At 38.5% G+C, this 19,038-nt stretch overlaps 1 protein-coding gene across 1 annotated transcript in view; it reads left to right on the top strand.

The window, feature by feature from the left end:
• The window catches only part of MEOX2 (mesenchyme homeobox 2), an 86,408-nt gene that overhangs the window by 54,764 nt on the left and 12,606 nt on the right, over positions 1 to 19,038 (top strand). The window contains exon 2 of the mRNA XM_060782151.2: positions 11,295 to 11,467. Within this exon, the coding sequence (XP_060638134.2) occupies positions 11,295 to 11,467 (173 nt within the window). The remainder of the gene's footprint in view (positions 1 to 11,294; positions 11,468 to 19,038) is intronic.

Consider the following 19,038-nt stretch of genomic DNA (forward strand, 5'->3'; position numbering starts at 1 on the left):
TATTTTTAAAAAATACGAGAAAAAAATAGAATATTTCATGGAGTGGATGATCCCCTTTGATCTGTGGGACATATGATGATGGTTTTACTATTTGAAGGGCAACCAAGCATGGCTGAAAAAAGAACAAGTTTGTCCCAGATTTCTGTGCCAGAAATAAACCTGTGTTGCTGGAAGTGAGCCGAGACAACTCGACATTTCATCAGGGACTGCCCTTCAACCAAAGAGACCTGGCAAAAGGTGGCCATCATTTTCAACTGGCTAGACTTGGCACTCCAACCTTGGGAGGCGGTGTCCTCTGGAATGGGGCCAGAAACTGGTATTCGGGGCCCACATCCATACCAAGGAAGGAAGAGGAAGGGGGGACAGCAGGTGGACATTCGGGAGGCCTTTTGGAATGTTCCTTGGTCAGCAACAACGTTGATCAACTTGTATGTTCTCCTGGCCCTGGTTTTCCAGAGACATTGAGAAATAACAACTCAAAACCCAGCAAATGTTACCTCTGGTGTGAATTGGGTAGTAGAGAAAATAGGAGCCCTGAGTAAAACAGAATGAGGCAGGATGCTCTCTAACTGAAGGAAAAAGTTCTAGCTCTGGCTGGCAGAGACCACACCTGGGATCACCTGAAAGGTTGTATGTTTTATACATACATACAGATAGATATAATTAATAAGTTTGCTACACACACACACACACATGAATTTGCAATTGTGTTTGTAACTATAACTGTATTTGCAACTAAAATCAAAGAGAAAGAAAGATGGAAGAAATATAGCAACTGGTTTTGTAACTGTAATGATTTAGAAAATGTAAATGTTGCAAGCATTGTAAATATTGCAAAACTACATATGTAATTGTTAGCAAATGTGATTCTAGTATTATAATAAAAATTACTTATACCCCAGCACCTCAACAGATCCAGACCTTTCAGTAAGGTCTGGATCTGTTGCGGTGTCAAATTAATCTCGAGTAAACTGGGAATCTTAGTTTACACCGGATTAATCTGGATTTGCCTGAGGCATTGTTTGGATGCCTCAGGTAAACCTGATAGCCATCACGGGCTTTAGGTTCTGAATAGAAGGGGCCTTAGTGACCAAGGTGTTACAAGATCCCTTCGCATACTGATATTCCAGGCTGACACCATCTTTGAATTCTAAGGTCTACAAAAGCCAACATAGCTCATGAAGGCAACACGGAAGGGTTTATTTGTTTACCACTCTTGTATCTTTTAAAAGGATAATTTCCAAAGTATTGCTTACTTGTGGGCGCATAATATTACATTGTACTTTTTATATCATTGGTAAATGTAAAGAGAGCACTGAGATTAATGAAATAAAATTACATTGCTGCAGTGAAAATAAGGACATGCAGTATTTCATCTGAACATATTTCTTGGAAATCAGGGAAAGCCAACCAATATTTCTTGGCAGTTCCCTCTCCTAGTCATAGGAAGTTTTCAATGCTTCCTATAGTCTACTACCAGACACGAAGTATTTCAATGTCTCTTGTGTGGCATAGATACATAGGAAGTGGAAGAGAAGTTGATTCAATAGTGGCTAAGAGCCAAAGTATACATTACAGGCAAATGTGTGTAATGGTGAAAAACCCACTGTCCAGTTTATGTTGTTTTTTAAAAAAACTAGTGAATGAGGGTGAGATGCCAGTGCATGAGAGTGAGAGTTGACTTTTCCAGCATGTCAATTGCTGTGTCCATAGTTTTCCCCAAGGCATTTATTGCTCAACTTCCTCTGTGCCCCAACAGATTTTAGAATTACATAGGGTGAAAATATGAAGTAATCTACGACATAGAAATGGCAAGAAGAGACAAATCTAAGCAGTTTGGCTCTATCACTGCAGTTCCTCCACTTTTGGTTATTCCATCTCAAAGTGGCTTTATATCCCACTAAAACACAAATCAAACTCCCAATCCTAAGTGTTGGGCTAAGTGTTGTTTGTCCCTCTAGCTAGCAGAATAATAGAGTTGGAAGAAACCTCGTGGGCCATCCAGTCCAACTCCCTTATATGAAGCAGGAAAATCGCATTCAAAGCATTTGATTCAAGGTATCATAACCATGTTTCCCACAAAATATGGTAAGACAAAATCTGTGAAGAATTGCCTTCATGAACTGCTTTCAGGGTAAAAAAGTAATATTTGAGACTGTGAATATACATTGGATGTAGAACAATTGGTAGAACAATTGGTTCTATTAATATGCATCATCTTCCTTTGTAAATAAATCATGTATTAACACTTAAACAGGATTTTTTTTTAAAAAAAGAGGGTATGATGTGGGCATTCATATAGTACCAAAAAGGGGGACATTTAGATAATTGGAGCATGACTCACACTGAAACATTGTTTCTTTTATAAGCTTTGGCAAACTTCAAAATCTTGGTTTGTATAACCTTGTAGACTATCGGCAAACATTTACTTATTCCCAGTTCATACATTGCAATGAGTAGGCTAGCATTTCCATTAAATAAAATACTTCATGCGTCTTGAATGGCCAGTTGTTAGAACGTATTGAAAGAAAATGCAGTGAATGCCAATTGTACAGGAGAGAAGAATAGGAAATAAAAAATAGAGTTTTTTATTTTTAAAAAACCCAAAATAAAAATGCCTATTGATTGCCACAATTTCAGTTTGCGCCCAGTTCTCTTTATATCTCCTCATATGATAGCATAGTTCTTCTGGAATTCAAATAATGTTGAACTCAACAGTCATTCAGACATGACCAAGTCACAAAATTGGGTTGAATGTCTTTTTTACTAAAAACTACACAAACAAACATGGAGCAACAGTAGCAACTAAGCCAAAACCCAAATTCAATTTTACTAATCAGCAAGAGCGTCCCTGCGTTGCCCAACCCTCTGCCTTAGCTTTCTTTTGGGCTGAAGTAACTTATGGAACATAGATTTTTCTTCGAGGGAGGAAATAGGGAGGAAACTTTAAATTTTGATTTTAGCCTGTCTCTTGAAGGAATCTGCTCTCTGCTAAATACTAAAACACATTTGCTATGGCATGTGGGAATGGGTGACAGTTGATGGCTTGTTTTGGAACATTTGATACTTAGCCATAACTGTATACTAATGATGGACAAAATAGTCTATTAATTTGGTTTTTCAAGTTATCTTATTTCACATTTCACAATATTAAGAACCTTATATATGATTGTAGTAGTTTGGGAATTGGACTGGCTTGTTCAACATCCATCTTCAAGTTCTCCACAAATTATGAATCTTACTGAGTGGCCCTCAAGGGCTGTTGTAAGCATAAAAATGGGTTGGGGGAGAGAGAGAACTATGTATTCTGGAGAAAAAACAAGATATATGTAAGCAATTATTTCCCTGTATTGTCGAAGGCTTTCATGACCGGAATCACTGGGTTGTTGTAGGTTTTTTCGGCCATGCTCTAGAGGCATTTTCTCCTGACGTTTCACTTGCATCTATGGCAAGCATCCTCAGAGGTAGTGAGGTCTATTGGAACTAGGAAAGTGGGTTTATTTATCTGTGGAATGACCAGGGTGGGGCAAAGAACTCTTGTCTGTTGAAGCTAGGTGTGAATGTTTCAACTGACCACCTTGATTAGCATTTGATGGCCTGGCGGAGCCTGGGGCAATCCTTTGTTGAGAGGTGATTAGATGTGCTTGATTGTTTCCCCTCCATTGTTTTGCTGTTGTAATTTTAGAGTTTTTTTTAATACTGGCAGCCAGATTTTGTTCATTTTCATGGTTTCCTCCTTTCTGTTGAAATTGTCCACATGCTTGTGGATTTCAATGGCTTCTCTGTGTAGTCTGACATGATGGTTGTTAGAGTGGTCTAGCATTTCTGTGTTTCCAAATAATATGCTTTATCCAGGTTGGTTCATCAATGCTAATCAAGGTGGTCAGTTGAAACATTCACACCTAGCACCAACAGACAAGAGTTCTTTGCCCCATCCTGATCATTCCACAGATATATAAACCCACTTTCCTAGTTCCAATAGACCTCACTACCTCTGAGGATGCTTGCCATAGATGCAGGTGAAACGTCAGGAGAAAATGCCTCTAGAACATTGGGCTATATTGGGCCATATAGCCCAAAAAAACCTACAACAACCCAATTATTTCCTTGTTTCTCAATATGTCAACTGAAAACAAGTTGAATATTTCCCTAGGAATTGAGGAACTTTATGTTTCTTACTAACAGGAGCTTTATATGCTGCTGTAAAGACTTACAATCTTTTCTCTCTGTATACTAGTTACATTTAAGATTCCCTTTGAGCATTTTACATGATAAAGAGTGAATAAAACTTGGAAACAAGCTGGTATGTTTCCTAATATTTGTTGTCTGTTTTGGGTTATTCTAATAATTAAGAACCACATTTTAGAACAAAGACTATCAAAGTAACCATCACCTGATCACTCATCTATGTTTTATGAAAACATATATGAGTTGGAATGAATGTGGCGAACAATACATGCTATACATAATGCTTTCCTTTAACCTCAGGTGTTATATACCATATGTTAATACTTAAAGTATTATGTGGGGGGAAAGAGTGTATTATAGGACCCTTTCAGACTTTTTTCTTGTGCAGCTACACCTACCATTTGGCATAAGATACAGGCAGTGGGGTGGGGGGAGTGCCTCAGTTACAACAGCTGCAAAACAGATGGGAAGCTGACATGAAACCTGCCAGAAATCTCCTTTCAGCTTTTCCACCCATTTTCCACCAAAGAGAAAACAATTCAGGTGATACTGGATATAGATCCAGAGGTCAACAATGGATGGAATCTTCCAGTTCTGGCTGTTAGAAACTTCAGGAGAAGAGAACATTCCAACAAATTTACTGCTTTGGAAATCAAAATAATAAATTTTATAGAGGCAACAAATCTCAAAACAATTTCAAATATCTTGTTTTAATAGAAAATAATACAGGAAATATTGCACAACAATAGTCAGGGAAACACAGGGAAATACTAAGACCTATGCCTCTTTCAAGTCGTTTATCTGCTAAATCCACAGATTTGGAGAGCTTACAACTTCAAAATGTTGTTAGGTACCATAATCTATTAATACGGAAATTCTATCATTATCATTATTATCTCTGTCAAGAGTGTGATACATTTTGTTATGGGTTCTGTGATTCTGGTTGTTTTATTATGACAGTTTAAACTCCACATAGGATCTCTTGAATTCAGCAGGTGACAAGGAACAGAGATAAGGGGCCCTTTCACACGACATAATTTTAGCACTATGAATTTAACTGCCATGTCTGCATTCTATGAGGTTTGCAATGCTCCCTAAAAATCCTAGGATTCTCTATGATAAAGCCACATCAGTTAAAGTGGAATCCAATGAGCATATGATATCCAGCACCTTTCTGCTGGAGTAGAGAAAGCATTAGAACATTATGTAATTGCATCTATCACATTCCAAAGAGAACACCTCTCTAGAAATCTCTAGGTCCTCAAGTGTGATTCTATGTTCAGCTTCCAGCAGAAGTTGACCATAGATCTGTGCTGGAAATTCCTAGGAAAATGTTCTCTCAGGTTAAAAAAAGAGCACAGTTTTTCACTTTCACAGGAGTCTTGTGTCCCTAACTCCAGCGAATGTAGAGGGCTGACTTTACAAATGTATGGCAAAAGTCTCCATAATTATATGATTTAATCCCAAGTTATTATAGTTTGGGGTATTTTAGGTGTATTACAGTTTTCTCATATAATGAGGAAAAAACTGTTTCTGCCCCCCAAATGATTATAACCATTTGCATTGTGGTGGAACCAGGAGCTAATATCACCTTGCTTAACTCCATGGATTGACATCCCTCCCCCTCGCCACACACACACCAGCAAACAAAATGTCCAAAAGTGTTCCATAGTCTGATTTTTTTTCCAGATTTTGGAATACCTATATTTTCATATACAGGTATTCTAAAAATTTTGTTTTTGCTACAAGTGGCTACTTCAACCTAAAAATTGAAACCCATTTTTTTCCGTTCCTGTTATTGCAGGTATTATATACCAACCTTAAAGGGACTGAATAGTCATTGGGATATCATTACAAGGGGGTGTGGCCAATTAAATCTGAATATTCAATGTCACCAAAAATCCACACAGCATTGGTCTTATATGGAGTGGGTGGCTTTTACCCATCTTGATAAAATAAAGAATTTTGGATTAGGCATTTTGGCTATTCCTCATTTTTTTAAAAAAACAAAAAGAAAACCTAAACTCAAGGCATTGGTCGGCTCTCATAAAAAATAACTAATTCAAGACTTCTCATTAAAAGTGGCTTTGGGAAAGGAACTAATGGAATCAGAGAATGTTGGTACCAAGTTGCCATATGGAAACAGTATACCAGGCATAAAGGGCAGCAAAAGGGGAATCATTTAAGAGTATAGCAACCTTTGAATGACTGCGGTTGGAGAAGAAAAAATATTTTGTGCTTTTGAGATTTATTCTATTTTTTTCTAAAATGATTGTCAGTCTGACAACTGGAAGTACTAGAGGTCTATGGAATTATGTGCATAGCAATAGAAGGGGTTATTAACTTTGGAACTGAAACTTGAGTGAAAGCCAGCTACTTGTGGAAACACAGTTACTAAAAGTTTTATAATTCTGTTGCATAAGCCTTGTTACCAAGACTTTGTGGTTAGTGTATAACATTTCTATGTGCCTTTCCAATTTTAGAATATATTTTGCTTGCATTAGCCATATACAATATCTATACCCTTCTTCTCTTGCCATTTTAAATTTTATAATGTGTTAAAACAGGCAAAAAAAATTCAAATTAAATTAAAGTAAATACAGTATAATATTTTAATTACTTTAATAGCAGTAAGGTCGTAGATTGAAATATGTGATGTTTGGTGTTATGATAAAGCAAAGTTCTTGATACTATGATCTATAGAGATATCTCAGTCCTAATCCTGAGTTGACTCTAAAAGATTGTTTGTTACCCACAGTTTCCTAACCTGTGAGATGATCCCCTGTATCACAAAACTATTCTGTAGTATATTTATGTAAAAATAATATCACAAATTATTTAATTTTCTGTATACTTTATGAGACAAATGTGCAATAAGAAAACAATAATAAACCCTGTTAGTCCTTACTGGAGCAGACCCATTGAATCAGTTGGATTTATCTATGTGGTAAGTTACCATCCAACATTAGTTAAATGTCTTTACTCTAGTTGGGACTAACCAACAGGATACTAGTTTATATGGGGCAATTATAGTCATTCTTTGCATCTATGGCTTCTGTATTCACAGAATCTATCATCTCTGGCTTGAAAATATTTTTGAAAATCCAAAAAGCTAACCTTGATTTTGGTATTTTACATGAGTGAAACAATGTTACTATGCCACAGTATGTCATGGGCTTTGAGTATCCATGAGTTTTTTAAAAATCCACATGGGGTTCTGGAACCAAACCTCATCATTTACTGAGGTTCCACCACAATGATAATTTGAACACATTGATTTATGTGTACTAGCTGTTCTATTTAAAAACAACAACAAAAAACCTGCATATATCTCTCTGTGTAGCTTAAAGAGATGTAAAGTATCTGTCAATATAATGCTTCAATATTTATTTCATGAAATTGAAACAGATTTAGATTCCATACTGTATTCAGTAGCTATCAATAATTTATGTAAAGGCATTTCATCCTTTCATCCAAGGAAGAAAGATTCCTTTGTGTCCCAGCCTAGCCACATAAGATAAGTGAGAGAGTAGAAAGTCAACAAATTTATGTGGTGATGAGGGTAACATGCTGAACAGTCCCAGCATGGTTCACATTGGAGCTCCTTGCCAAGAGCAGATGCCTTAAGACACACGTATATTCAGTGATATGTAATAAAGCTGCAATCTAGACTTTACCCATATGCCAGTCTGCCAATGAAACCTACTGCTGCTGACAGAGGTATTGCTGCCAAAAAGCTTTTACGGCATAATGTTCACATAGTTACCCTCTGCTAATGACAAGAATGTCTAAATAGTGAGTCTTCCCCTGCTGTTCATGCTTCATTCAGGATCTTTGCGAGCTGACAAAATGCAACCTGCCATGCATTCAGTTTCACAGTTAAGCTGGTAATGGAGGAGATGCATTTCTTCCTGTCAGTCAAGTTTTCTGGAGGAAAAACTGTCCAGTATCAGCTTCTTTATTGCTGAGTATGTGTTTAAGAATCTTGATGTTATTACTGGCTTCCTTTCATTGTTCTATCCTTTCTGAATGAGTAAGAGATAACAGGGTTGATTTTTTTGTGTGTGTGTCAGCAGTGACTTGAGAAACTGCAAGTCGCTCCTGTTTCTCCCCTGGACATTGCCCACGGGATGCCCAGATGTTTTTGATGTTTTACCATCTTTGTGGGAGGCTTCTCTCATGTCCCCACATAGGGAGCTGGAGCTGACAGAGGTAGCTCATCCACGTTCTCCCTGAATTCGAATCTACAATCTGTCAGTCTTCAGTTCTGCCAGCACAAGGGTTTAACCCATTGCACCACTGGGGGCTCCTCATCAGGCAGGTAACATGGATATATACTTAAGAGAAAGTCATGCTATATGTGTAGGTAAGCAGATAAAATGCTTGAGTAGTTCCACAGCAAATCAGAATGGAGGCAAGTTTCTTAGACTGAATGTCCTAAGGATCAGACATCGCCAGATTGGCATATGGGTAAAGCAGGGACAGTTATTGGTAATGTGGTGATATAAGGGCTGGCAAGATGAATCTGCTCTGGGTTTTGCCCCAAACTTTAAAGGAGCTATTAAAGGTATAGAATCTGGGAACAGAGATCAACATGTTGGTTACTTCCTGCCCCATTGGCATGGAAGCCACTAGCCACTATGGTCCTGAGATGTGTCCTGAGAAAATGGTGCAGACACCTCTATGTCTTCACAGTCCAGCAAGATATAGTCCTGTTTCCTGAACCAGAATAAACAAGGGAAATCCTTTAGTAAGTTCAGGAGATAACATTGTTTCATTCATGTAAAGCTATCTGCCAGCTCTTAGAATATAGGCACAGATTTATATTGGCTTTTTCAGAATTAAGCAGGGTGGAGCTGTCCAGCCCTCCTTGTTTCACAAAGGATGCTGCAGGGCTTCTTGCTGCTAAAGGACCAAGAGCACTTCACAATACCCAAAGCAAACTTGTACATGTTTAAGGCATATAGACAGCGGTTCTAGGGAGCTGAGTGACACTGCCTAAAACTGCTTTGCCTTGGGGTCCTGCCAAATCCATGTCCAAGAATTTCCTGGAGGTATGGTAAGCTTTCTATTCATGAATGTCATTGAGTAGAAAAGATTTTTCCTTTGGATTTTGATCTCTCCCTCCCTCTCTTTCTCTTATATCTACGAGTGTAATCTTAACTACTTTATGTTGCATTTCTAGAGTTTGTTTTTACACTACTTTGACATCTTCCTTTATTTGTAAAATATAATATTATGGTATAAGTAGATGAAACCTATGAGGATTCTACAGCAGAGGGCATTTGCAATAACTCTAATACTGGGAGAAAAGGATGACTGGAAGATTTTACTGGTTAGTCTTAGAATTAAAGGGGGGAAATGTATTTTATTTATTTATTTTACTTTTATTGCACCTTTCTCTCGATACAGAACGTCTGGCAACCTTGGATCATTCTTATTATATACTTTTTAGAAAAAGAGAAATCTAGCTGTCATTATTGAATTCTGTGGCAAGGAAGGCAACCTCAGGCATTCCAATGACTCATCCTTCAGCAAAAGCTAAAGGAGACTGCTTTAAGGAGACTGCTTATGGGCTTGTCTGCTTGGACATTGAGGCAGGTTTCTATTTAAACCAGCAGCTGAAGTGTGAATTTATCTGTGACATTTTTAAGATGGTTGATGAAGCCAAGAGTTGACTAGTGATTCTCATACTGAACGCTAGCTAATTTTGGAATTACAGCACACAGCATGCCAAGATTAGAAACAAATGGCAATAAAATTTGGGGTGGGGAGGGTAATCTGATATAGCTGTCATGTTTTGATTTAGAGGCACTTTGCACATAATGATTTTCCTTGACAGATATTATATCTATGCATGCAACAAAATAGTGAGTATGTATGTATGTATGTTTGTCACATATCATAAAGAGAAAGTTTTTTCTTACATAGATGATGGGAAATCGTAATGCAGGAAAAATTCAAACAAAGATATTCAGACAAAAAGAGCACCCAACTAAATATGAGAAAGTTGTGAAATGGTTTTTCACAACTTTGGGTTGTGATATATGAAATGATATCACAATGGTTTTGATATATGAAATTTTCTCCTAGATTGTACTTGTTCTGATGTCATTGGACCACTGAATAAGCTGTTTCAGAAAAGTATAGAAGCCCTGGGTTTATAAAAAGCACAAAAATTCATTGATCCAAAGTGATCAAAAATCCAAAATCATTTGGTTATAAAGCAATGCCTAAGGAAATGATAATAAATTCAAAACATTCATGATGCAATGAGCATTAAAAAGCCCTCACAAGCATATTCCACAAAGTTATTATTTACTTTATTCATACCATCTCCTTTCCCCAAAATTGAAACTCACACAATCACTTACATAAAATAGCACTGCACTAATAGTATCCAGTTATAGAACAGAGCAAAACCATAACTTCCCTTGTGACAGCACAACAATGGTAGTCATTGTAATTGAATACATAGTTCCTAGATATGGGTCTATGAATCTGAGCTGGCTTGTACTATGTAAGGAACATCATTCATCATTGAACATATTATGTTTAATACAATATTTACTTAACATTGTCATTCTTCTTCAAAGATTCATCTAAATCAATGGGACAGGCAGTTAGGACTAATCTAATTTTGGCTGGTCCAGTCTAAGCATGACTAACTCTAACACCAATCCACTGTTACGATACACATTCATCTTTGAGAATCCAAATAAATTGCTGGACAATTCTAGATTGTTTCCTCCATATTCAGTGATTGGAAGGTGTTCACATCGATGCTGAAAACACTGAGAATATGTTGAATGACTGTATACACACAAATAAATGTATATGGAATGGGAGGCCCTTTAATATTTGTCAAAACTTGGACGAGACTCCCAATTTATTAAATCAGTAGCCTGTCACTGTTGGTTCATATAGTTTATAATAAACACCCATAGTTTTGGCAGAACAATTTCAGTATAAGGTTTCCTGCCTGAATAGCCCCATACTATTTGTTTGATATCTTCATCTGTAATGACATTTTAATTTGTCATGTTTCCTTTCCAGTAAATCTCAGGCTTGTAATGACTCCTGCTTTGATTGTGTATTTTTTTCAGATTCTCAAGAGGGAAATTATAAATCTGAAGTCAACAGTAAACCAAGGAAAGAAAGAACAGCTTTCACCAAAGAACAAATCAGAGAATTAGAAGCAGAATTTGCCCACCACAACTACCTCACCAGGCTGCGGAGATACGAAATAGCAGTAAACTTGGATCTTACTGAACGACAGGTATGAATAAAGAATACATTAATGGGGTACTTAGTACAGGCCATTACTTTCATGCCAAATCTAGCTGTATGATGATGTGTGTAATAAAATAAAATTCTGACATGACATTTATGTGATACGTATGCTTACTGGATGCCATCAATGTTATCTTTGAAATAGATACTTATAAAACTGGTTAGCACATTGTAACCACCATGGAAAATTGATAAACTCAGCAGCATCTATGCCAGAATATAAGAAATGTAGACTCAAGAGTCATGGTAACCTCCCTCTTCCTCTCCCTTGCCCCATGTGTTGTAATCAATTTTTCTCCTTTCTTCTTGTCTCTTTTACAATAACTGCTCTCCCTGCGTACTGGCACTGTATTTATTCTAACTTAATTAAAGGTAAAGGTTTCCCCTAATTGTGTCTGACTCTGGGTGGTGGTGCTCATCTCTATTTCCAAGCTGAAGAGTCGGTGTTTTCTGTCCATGCCTCCAAGGTCATGTGGCTGGCATGACTGCATGGAGCGTCGTAACCTTCCCGCCAAAGCAGTACCTATTATTCTACTCACATTTGCATGTTTTCGAACTGCTAGGTTGGCAGAAGCTGGGGCTAACAGCAGGAGTTCACACCGCTCTCTGGATTCAAACTGCTGACCTTTCAGTCAGCAAGTTCAGCAGCTCAGTGGTTTAACCTGCTGCACCACCAGGGACTCCTCATTCTAACTTATCAAACAAAATATTAATAGAACTGATGACAACTATGTCCATCAATGACTGGATGCTATGTTAGCATGCTTCTACAAGATGCTTCTCTCTATGTATCTGAAATCTACTTTTTCATGGAGATTCCATAAAAAATTAGCTTGCAAATTGCAAGATAAATTATGAAGGCATATCCTGGAAGATAAAGCAGCAATAAGCGGCTTTCTGTTTATACCTCAGCACCTAAAGAAAGAAATGGGAGAGGTTGGAAGCAAGTTCATATGAAAATGTGACTTTTATTTCCTGTGCTGGTCTATGACCAAAATAAATGATTTGATTGATTGATTGGTTGGTTGAAAGCTGGAAAACAAGTGAGGCATGGAGAGGGGTGGGACAGTGAAAGGTGAAAGGATATGGTTGTACACCTGTCCCAAACCACATCAAAAGCGTCAGGCTCAGATCCAAAAGAGGATGAGAAAAGAAGGCATTTTCTCATAATGGCAAGATTGAAAAGTAATATAGGAAAGAGAACCCAAAATCAGGAGCATTAAGTCCGTTATGCTGGGCATATGCTAATCCAAGGCTCCTGGTTAGAAAAACCTGGAGAACACACAGAGACATCAGATAAGTGATTATCAAACTTTGTTCCTCCAGGTGTTTTGGGCTTCAGCTCCCAGAAGCCCCATGAAATTTAGTCAAAAAGGGGCTCATGAAATTGTGAGAGATAAAATCCAAAACATCTGGAGGACCATAATTTGAGAACCATTGGTCTTACTTTTTTACTAAAACAGAGTTTTCCAAATGAGAAAAAGGAAAAGATGGCTGTCTATCCTTGTAGAAAGTGATGCTATGGTTATTATCTCCAGATCAGGAAAGGAAACAGTCCTAGTTGATGGCAGGGCCGTAGCCAGAAAAAAAATTCGGGAAGAGTTGAATTGTTTTTTTTGGGGGGGGGGGTTGAAAATTTTGTGGGGGGTTGAAACCTGCCTCCTAGCTCACACTGAAGCAAAGAGCACAGCAGGGGGCAGAGCAGCCTTCAATAGCCTGCAGCTCCGCCCCTGTCAACCACCTCCACCAAGTCTGGCCTCCTTAATGAGAGCATGCAACACTCCCCCCCCCCCCCCCCCAACTTGGTTGCTTCACTACATCGGCTATTGCTGTAAGTAATCACAGTGTGAATAAATTGTCAATATTTGATTGAGATAGTGTTTGCAGTTCTGGAGGGACTTTTTTGTGTCTCATAGACTTAGCATGGGGATTTGGTTAACCAGTTAAAATTCATGAGCAAACCAGTTTGTTTTTTAACCTGAAAAATTTCAGGGGGAGGGGTTTAATTCAGTTTAGCCTAAAATAAACATTGCTACATGTTGCTTGACTTCTGGCATGAAAAAGGAGCATGTATTTTGTTATCATTGCAGGAACATTCTGCAGTGATTTGGCACTGACTTCAGTACATTACTGTTGTTTCAGATCTGTTTTTTAAAAGGAGAGGATGAGGGGGGAAAAAAACTACAATGGGGTGTTTTTTGTGCTTTGAAAAGTTTTGATTCAGTATGCTATATGAGGAGCATAAATCTTGAGATATGTATCAGAACTATAGGACCTCTCAAGGAAGAAAATAAACACCCTCCAAAAATGTTTCACAGCTATAGAAACCTCCAAGGAAACCAGTTCTTCAAATATTCCTTCATTTTCTTCTTTCTAAAGGAGGTAGATATTATGTCAAAGTAATTCAAATTGTTGTATATTACAGCCAGTACATTACAATTCAAATTACTTTGACATAACATCTACTTTGGCATATATAATGTTACAGGAGTAGATGATTTTCAGTGTCTCTGCATACCCTCACGACAAACCCCCACTTTCTATAGTCTGAATGTCGAAAATCTTGGCTTCAATGACCAGCATCACCAGATAGGATGAAAAATAATTTGTTTGAAATTCTAGTGGGCTGCTGTCAGTAATTATATGCTATTCCGAATTGGATATACCAATAGTCTATGAACGTTGTCACACGTGCATTCGTTTTTGCCTAGGACTAGTGGCCAGCGTGAGAAGAGTACCCTCCAGGGTCCCAGAGGCCACCAGCTGGCTTGGCTGCTGACACACTGAGCAATGAGGACATTGAAAATTACCCCCCAAATTTGATCTAGTTGTCTGTGCATTGTAGGTTACATCTGAATGTACCAATATATCTCCGATATTTTTGGTTATTTTATATGCTATCAATGGGGGTCTTTCACATCCTGGGATATAATTTATAAGATTCCAGTACTTCATAACTGTTCTAATGGCCAGATTGGACATATTTGTAAGGGTAAGTGGCCATATCAGTCTTTCAACTCTTGGTCTTTAAGAGTTTCGATCTGGGAATACTGGCAACCCTTTAAAAAGACGATTGTATTATATTTTCTGGATATCCTCTGTTTCTGAACTGACGTTTTGTTACTTCAATCTCATCATCAAAGTCTTGTTGAGTCAAGGTGTTACGTTTAATCCTGAGCATCTGTGTATAGGGTAATTTTTTTTTTAAGGCCCAATGGTAGTAACTGTTGTAATGTAACAAAGAGTTTCTATCAATGGTTTTGCGGTGGTTTTTCACTCTCAAACTTTCATTTTCTTTTTTGACCAGGACACCTAGGAAAACCTGGGCTGTGGAGCTGATGTTCCCTGTAAATTTGATATTGGAATGAATGGTATTAATCCAAGATAATAAAGTTACTGCCTCCTGAGCTGCTGACCCCTGTCTCCCTAGAGGGGAAGGCAGCTGGAAGGCAGGCAGATAGATGGCCCTCTTGTCTCTGGACCCAAGGCAGTCACTGCCTTCGCCCTGTTTTGAAGGGAGAGGATGGGGGGTGGCAGTTGAGAGAGCAGTAACCTCTCTCTGTTTGGAGGTAGTAATGGTGAGGGGATGAGGAGACAGGAAAAGACCCTGTGTGCCAGGAGCTATGGAGAGCTGCCACTTCACATTCCTGGTACACAGGGCTTCCTCCTGTCTCTCTCCACTCCATTTGCTGCTGTTCCCTCCACCCCAAGATGACAGAGCCATAAGCCCACCAAGGAGGTGTGGGGACCTGTCACCTTGCTGCCCACACCATCCCAGCTCCTCTCCTACCCAATCATTCATGAAAAAACCCCAATAAGCCACCTCAACCCATCTTTCTTTATGGAAAGACAGGAAGCCTTCCATTGTAGCCCACTGTCTTCTTTTTGGTGGCATTAGGTTTTTCTCCAGTTCAGCCATGAAGCCACCCTAGAAGTTCTTGTAATGGGTGTGATGGCAGCCATCGAGCTCTGTGGCCAAACTTGAAAAACCCTATAGCCACTGCCCAAAAGAAGTCCATGTGAAGACGCCCTATATCAGCATAGGCACTTTCTTTATTCCCTGGTTCAGTGGGAACAATTTTTCATGTTCTTATTTTATTGGAGTTTCTGGTGGGCAGAAGCTAGATAGAGTTCTCTTCATCTCTTGAAGGAGATTTGTATAAGATCAGTAAGAATTTTTAATACACCAATTTTTAACAATAGTAACAATGGAAAATGTTTCCCTCTCCTCTAAGTTAGATTTCTGAAAAAGTATGCCCCAGGGGAAATAAGAAATAATATTTTTGAGTGCGTTGCGATCACAAATGTCATAGATAATTGTGTGCTTATAGGCATACTTTACCTTAGTTCTTACCAATGTACATTCTTTCTGAATCACTATTTTGTACTAGACAATGATTTATGAACCTTGGAGCAAACCAAAATAACCACAACAGAACAAATAATCAAGTAGGCCCTGCAATCCTAAAATCTGACCTAGTGAGATTAAATAACAAGATTGTCTTATTTCAGTATACAGTTCAATTATCACCCCATTTTAAAGCCATCTGTTATCGAGGGCCAAATCAGATATAATTCAGGGCATCTGTGAAAAGGATCTGTTGAGGTTGTTCTTTTCTAAGATCAAAGTGACTGTGAAGAGAGGGAACAGTTCAGATCATGATCCTACTGTGAAGGGAGGGTGTGATATCAAAGGATGAAAGAGAGGAGATCAGCAACAAACTGTTGACAAAAAAGGAAAGAGTCAAAATGCCTTGGAATCTGAAAAGCATGTATTGATATACAGCAGAATTCAATTAATTAATCCATTTGCTGGATAAGTATCAAACTGTACCATATGCTGTCTCTGGATGCCGCTCTAAAAGCATATGTTTATGTAAATACCTAAGGCTGTTTATGTAAGTACTCTTAGGTCGTAAATACCCTGTCCAACAAACAAATTACCAAACCACGCTGGCTGCCCTACTTACTTGTTTATGTAACTACTCATTGGCTGGCATTTTGTTGGTTATTCCCAATGAGAACAGACTTGTTCAACCAATTTTTCAACACTTAGGTAAATACTAGGCTTGGTTGATCCAAAAACAAATGGTCCAAAACTAGTTTCGGATGTAGGGGGTGCTGGTGGTTCAATTCTAAAGTCACTTTCTAATTTAGTTTGAAAAAAATCAAAACTTTCCAAAACTTCTGAAACTTCTGAATCATTTCATTAATGGCAGACACACATGCACAGTAGGAAAAAACAGCATTGGCACTGGAGAAACTTCAGAGGATTCTCCTTCCCTCATTTTTAGACCATTCCTGATGAAACTTGATACAGTGGTAGAACACATGGACCACCATTAGCACACCAAATCTCAAAACATTTGACTTATCCATGGATTTTTGGTGAAATTTAATTTTTATAAAAAACATTTTAATAATAAAGAAAATCTGTTCCTGGTTTGAAAGTATAATTTCCTGTTTAATTGGGTGGTCTTTACTTTGAAAGTAGTTGTTCTACTCCAAAAACTTTGTTTGTGTGGCACCAATTTAACTGTGTTAAATTGGTGTAGAACAGAAATCATAATACAGACCCCATCAAGGGACATCTAAACTGACCCCTTCTTCTCGGCAGAAAAGCATAATCCAAACTGATATCCATTTGCTTCCTTTACTGAGTTGGAGGGGACCCTCAAGACACATCCATCTGTTTATTCATATTTGCAGATGCAATCAATCATTTTATTTTATCATTACTTACTGACATAAAGGGCTGACTGGCTGTGGCTGGCTACCCCAGTGCCTTGTTCATGGCAATCAGGCCAAAGTGAAATGATTGGTTTTTAAGCAGTTTATGTTCTCTTGACTTTGCAAAAGTTTCTTATTGCTTTGCTGCCTTCTTTAGACCCCTTTATATATTCAATCAGTTTATTTTATATTTAGACGAAGACTGCTACAGACAGCTATAGGGTTCCTTCAGCCATTTTGGCTAATGAACAGCAAAGCAGGGGACCTGGCCTTTACAAACTACAACAATGGCTGTGCTTAGCCATGCCCACCTCAACCCCCCCCCCCCCCCCGCGCATTGCCGGGGGAGGGAAAGCATGAGGTTTTAAAACTTTTTAGGCTTTACCAAAGATGTTTAATGGTTATGAAAATTAAAAAAAAACCTTGGGAGACATTTGAACATTATGGAATATTTCCGGAAAAAAGGTAAGTGGTTCAAATTCAGATTTCCCCTTTTCCCGCATGGTTCAAAACTGCTTCAAAAGTCAAAATTTGGAAGTTTTTATGACTTTCAGACTCTTCCGAATGAACCTATCCAACCCTAGTAAATACCATTGATTCAATGGGGCTATTCTAGTCAGTACTATCAACAGGATTTAAGCCACAGGCTGCACTGTTCCTGTGCCTGATTTAGATACATTTATTTGCACTTCAAGAATGTAGTGACACAAACCAGATAGTTCAAAGATAAACAGGCTCATCCATACATTGCCTTTGTCCCAGAAGCCCCCACAGCAAAAAGGAGGGTGGCAAAACCCCATTCCCTGTAAACACAGTAGCAGTTGCTACAAACAGCAAAAAGCAAGAGATTTTCAGGTGTGGGCATATCCCAGATCTGAGCTGAAAATCCGCATCTTCTAATGTCTGTATGTCTCTGCAAATGGAAAACACGGGATTTTTAATCTGTGTTTGTACAGATGTTTGTTCCTGATTGGTCGGTTCCTAAAAAGAATGGTACAGTTGAATGGAACATGAAAACTTTGTTTGGCAGAAACTTCATGAAACATGTGGAGGGCATATTTTCTCTGACCAGGACAAAGTTGTCTCCCCTTCGTTGATGTTGTACATGTTTTCACAGTAAGAGCAATCAGGAACAGACATGTATAACCTAGGAACAGCAATCTATTGTTCCATGTCTCAAGTACACAATCAAATCTGTCAGGCAGGTAGGCAGGCTCTAAAACATGTCAATAATGACAAAGTTCTGTTCCTGGCTTGAAAGTGTTCATTACTGTTTGATTTTGTCTTGTTGACTTTGTGTGTAAAAAACTTCATGACACGTGTGGATCACAAAGTTTCTATAGCCATGACAAAGAATGAAACTTTTGCAACAATTTGCATCTTCACATATTTGTATCTTCAGCTTTTGTTTTTTTTAAAAAAAATGCTGAAGTTTCTGGCGGATGTCCTGTGGCAGCTATCTTGGGGGCTGCAAAATCCCAGGACAAAGAGGCCAGTGTGGATGATGGACAGGGCCGTAGCCAGAAAAAAAATTCGGGAGAGGTTGAAATTTTCTGCGGGGGGGTTGAAAATTTCACCGGGGGGGGGGGGTTGAAACCTGCCTCCTAGCTCATGCTGAAGCAGCCTTCCATAGCCTGCAGCTCCGCCCCTGTCAACCACCTCCACCAAGTCTGGCCTCCTTAATGAGAACATTCAACACACACACACCCAACTTGGTTGCTTCACTACATCGGCTATTGCTGCAAGTAATGACAGTGTGAATAAATTGTCAATATTTGCCTGAGATAGTGCTTGCAGTTCTGGCGGGACTCTTAATTTTTTGCATCT

Source organism: Anolis sagrei, chromosome 6 (assembly GCF_037176765.1).
Source record: "Anolis sagrei isolate rAnoSag1 chromosome 6, rAnoSag1.mat, whole genome shotgun sequence".
Taxonomy (NCBI): domain Eukaryota; kingdom Metazoa; phylum Chordata; class Lepidosauria; order Squamata; family Dactyloidae; genus Anolis; species Anolis sagrei.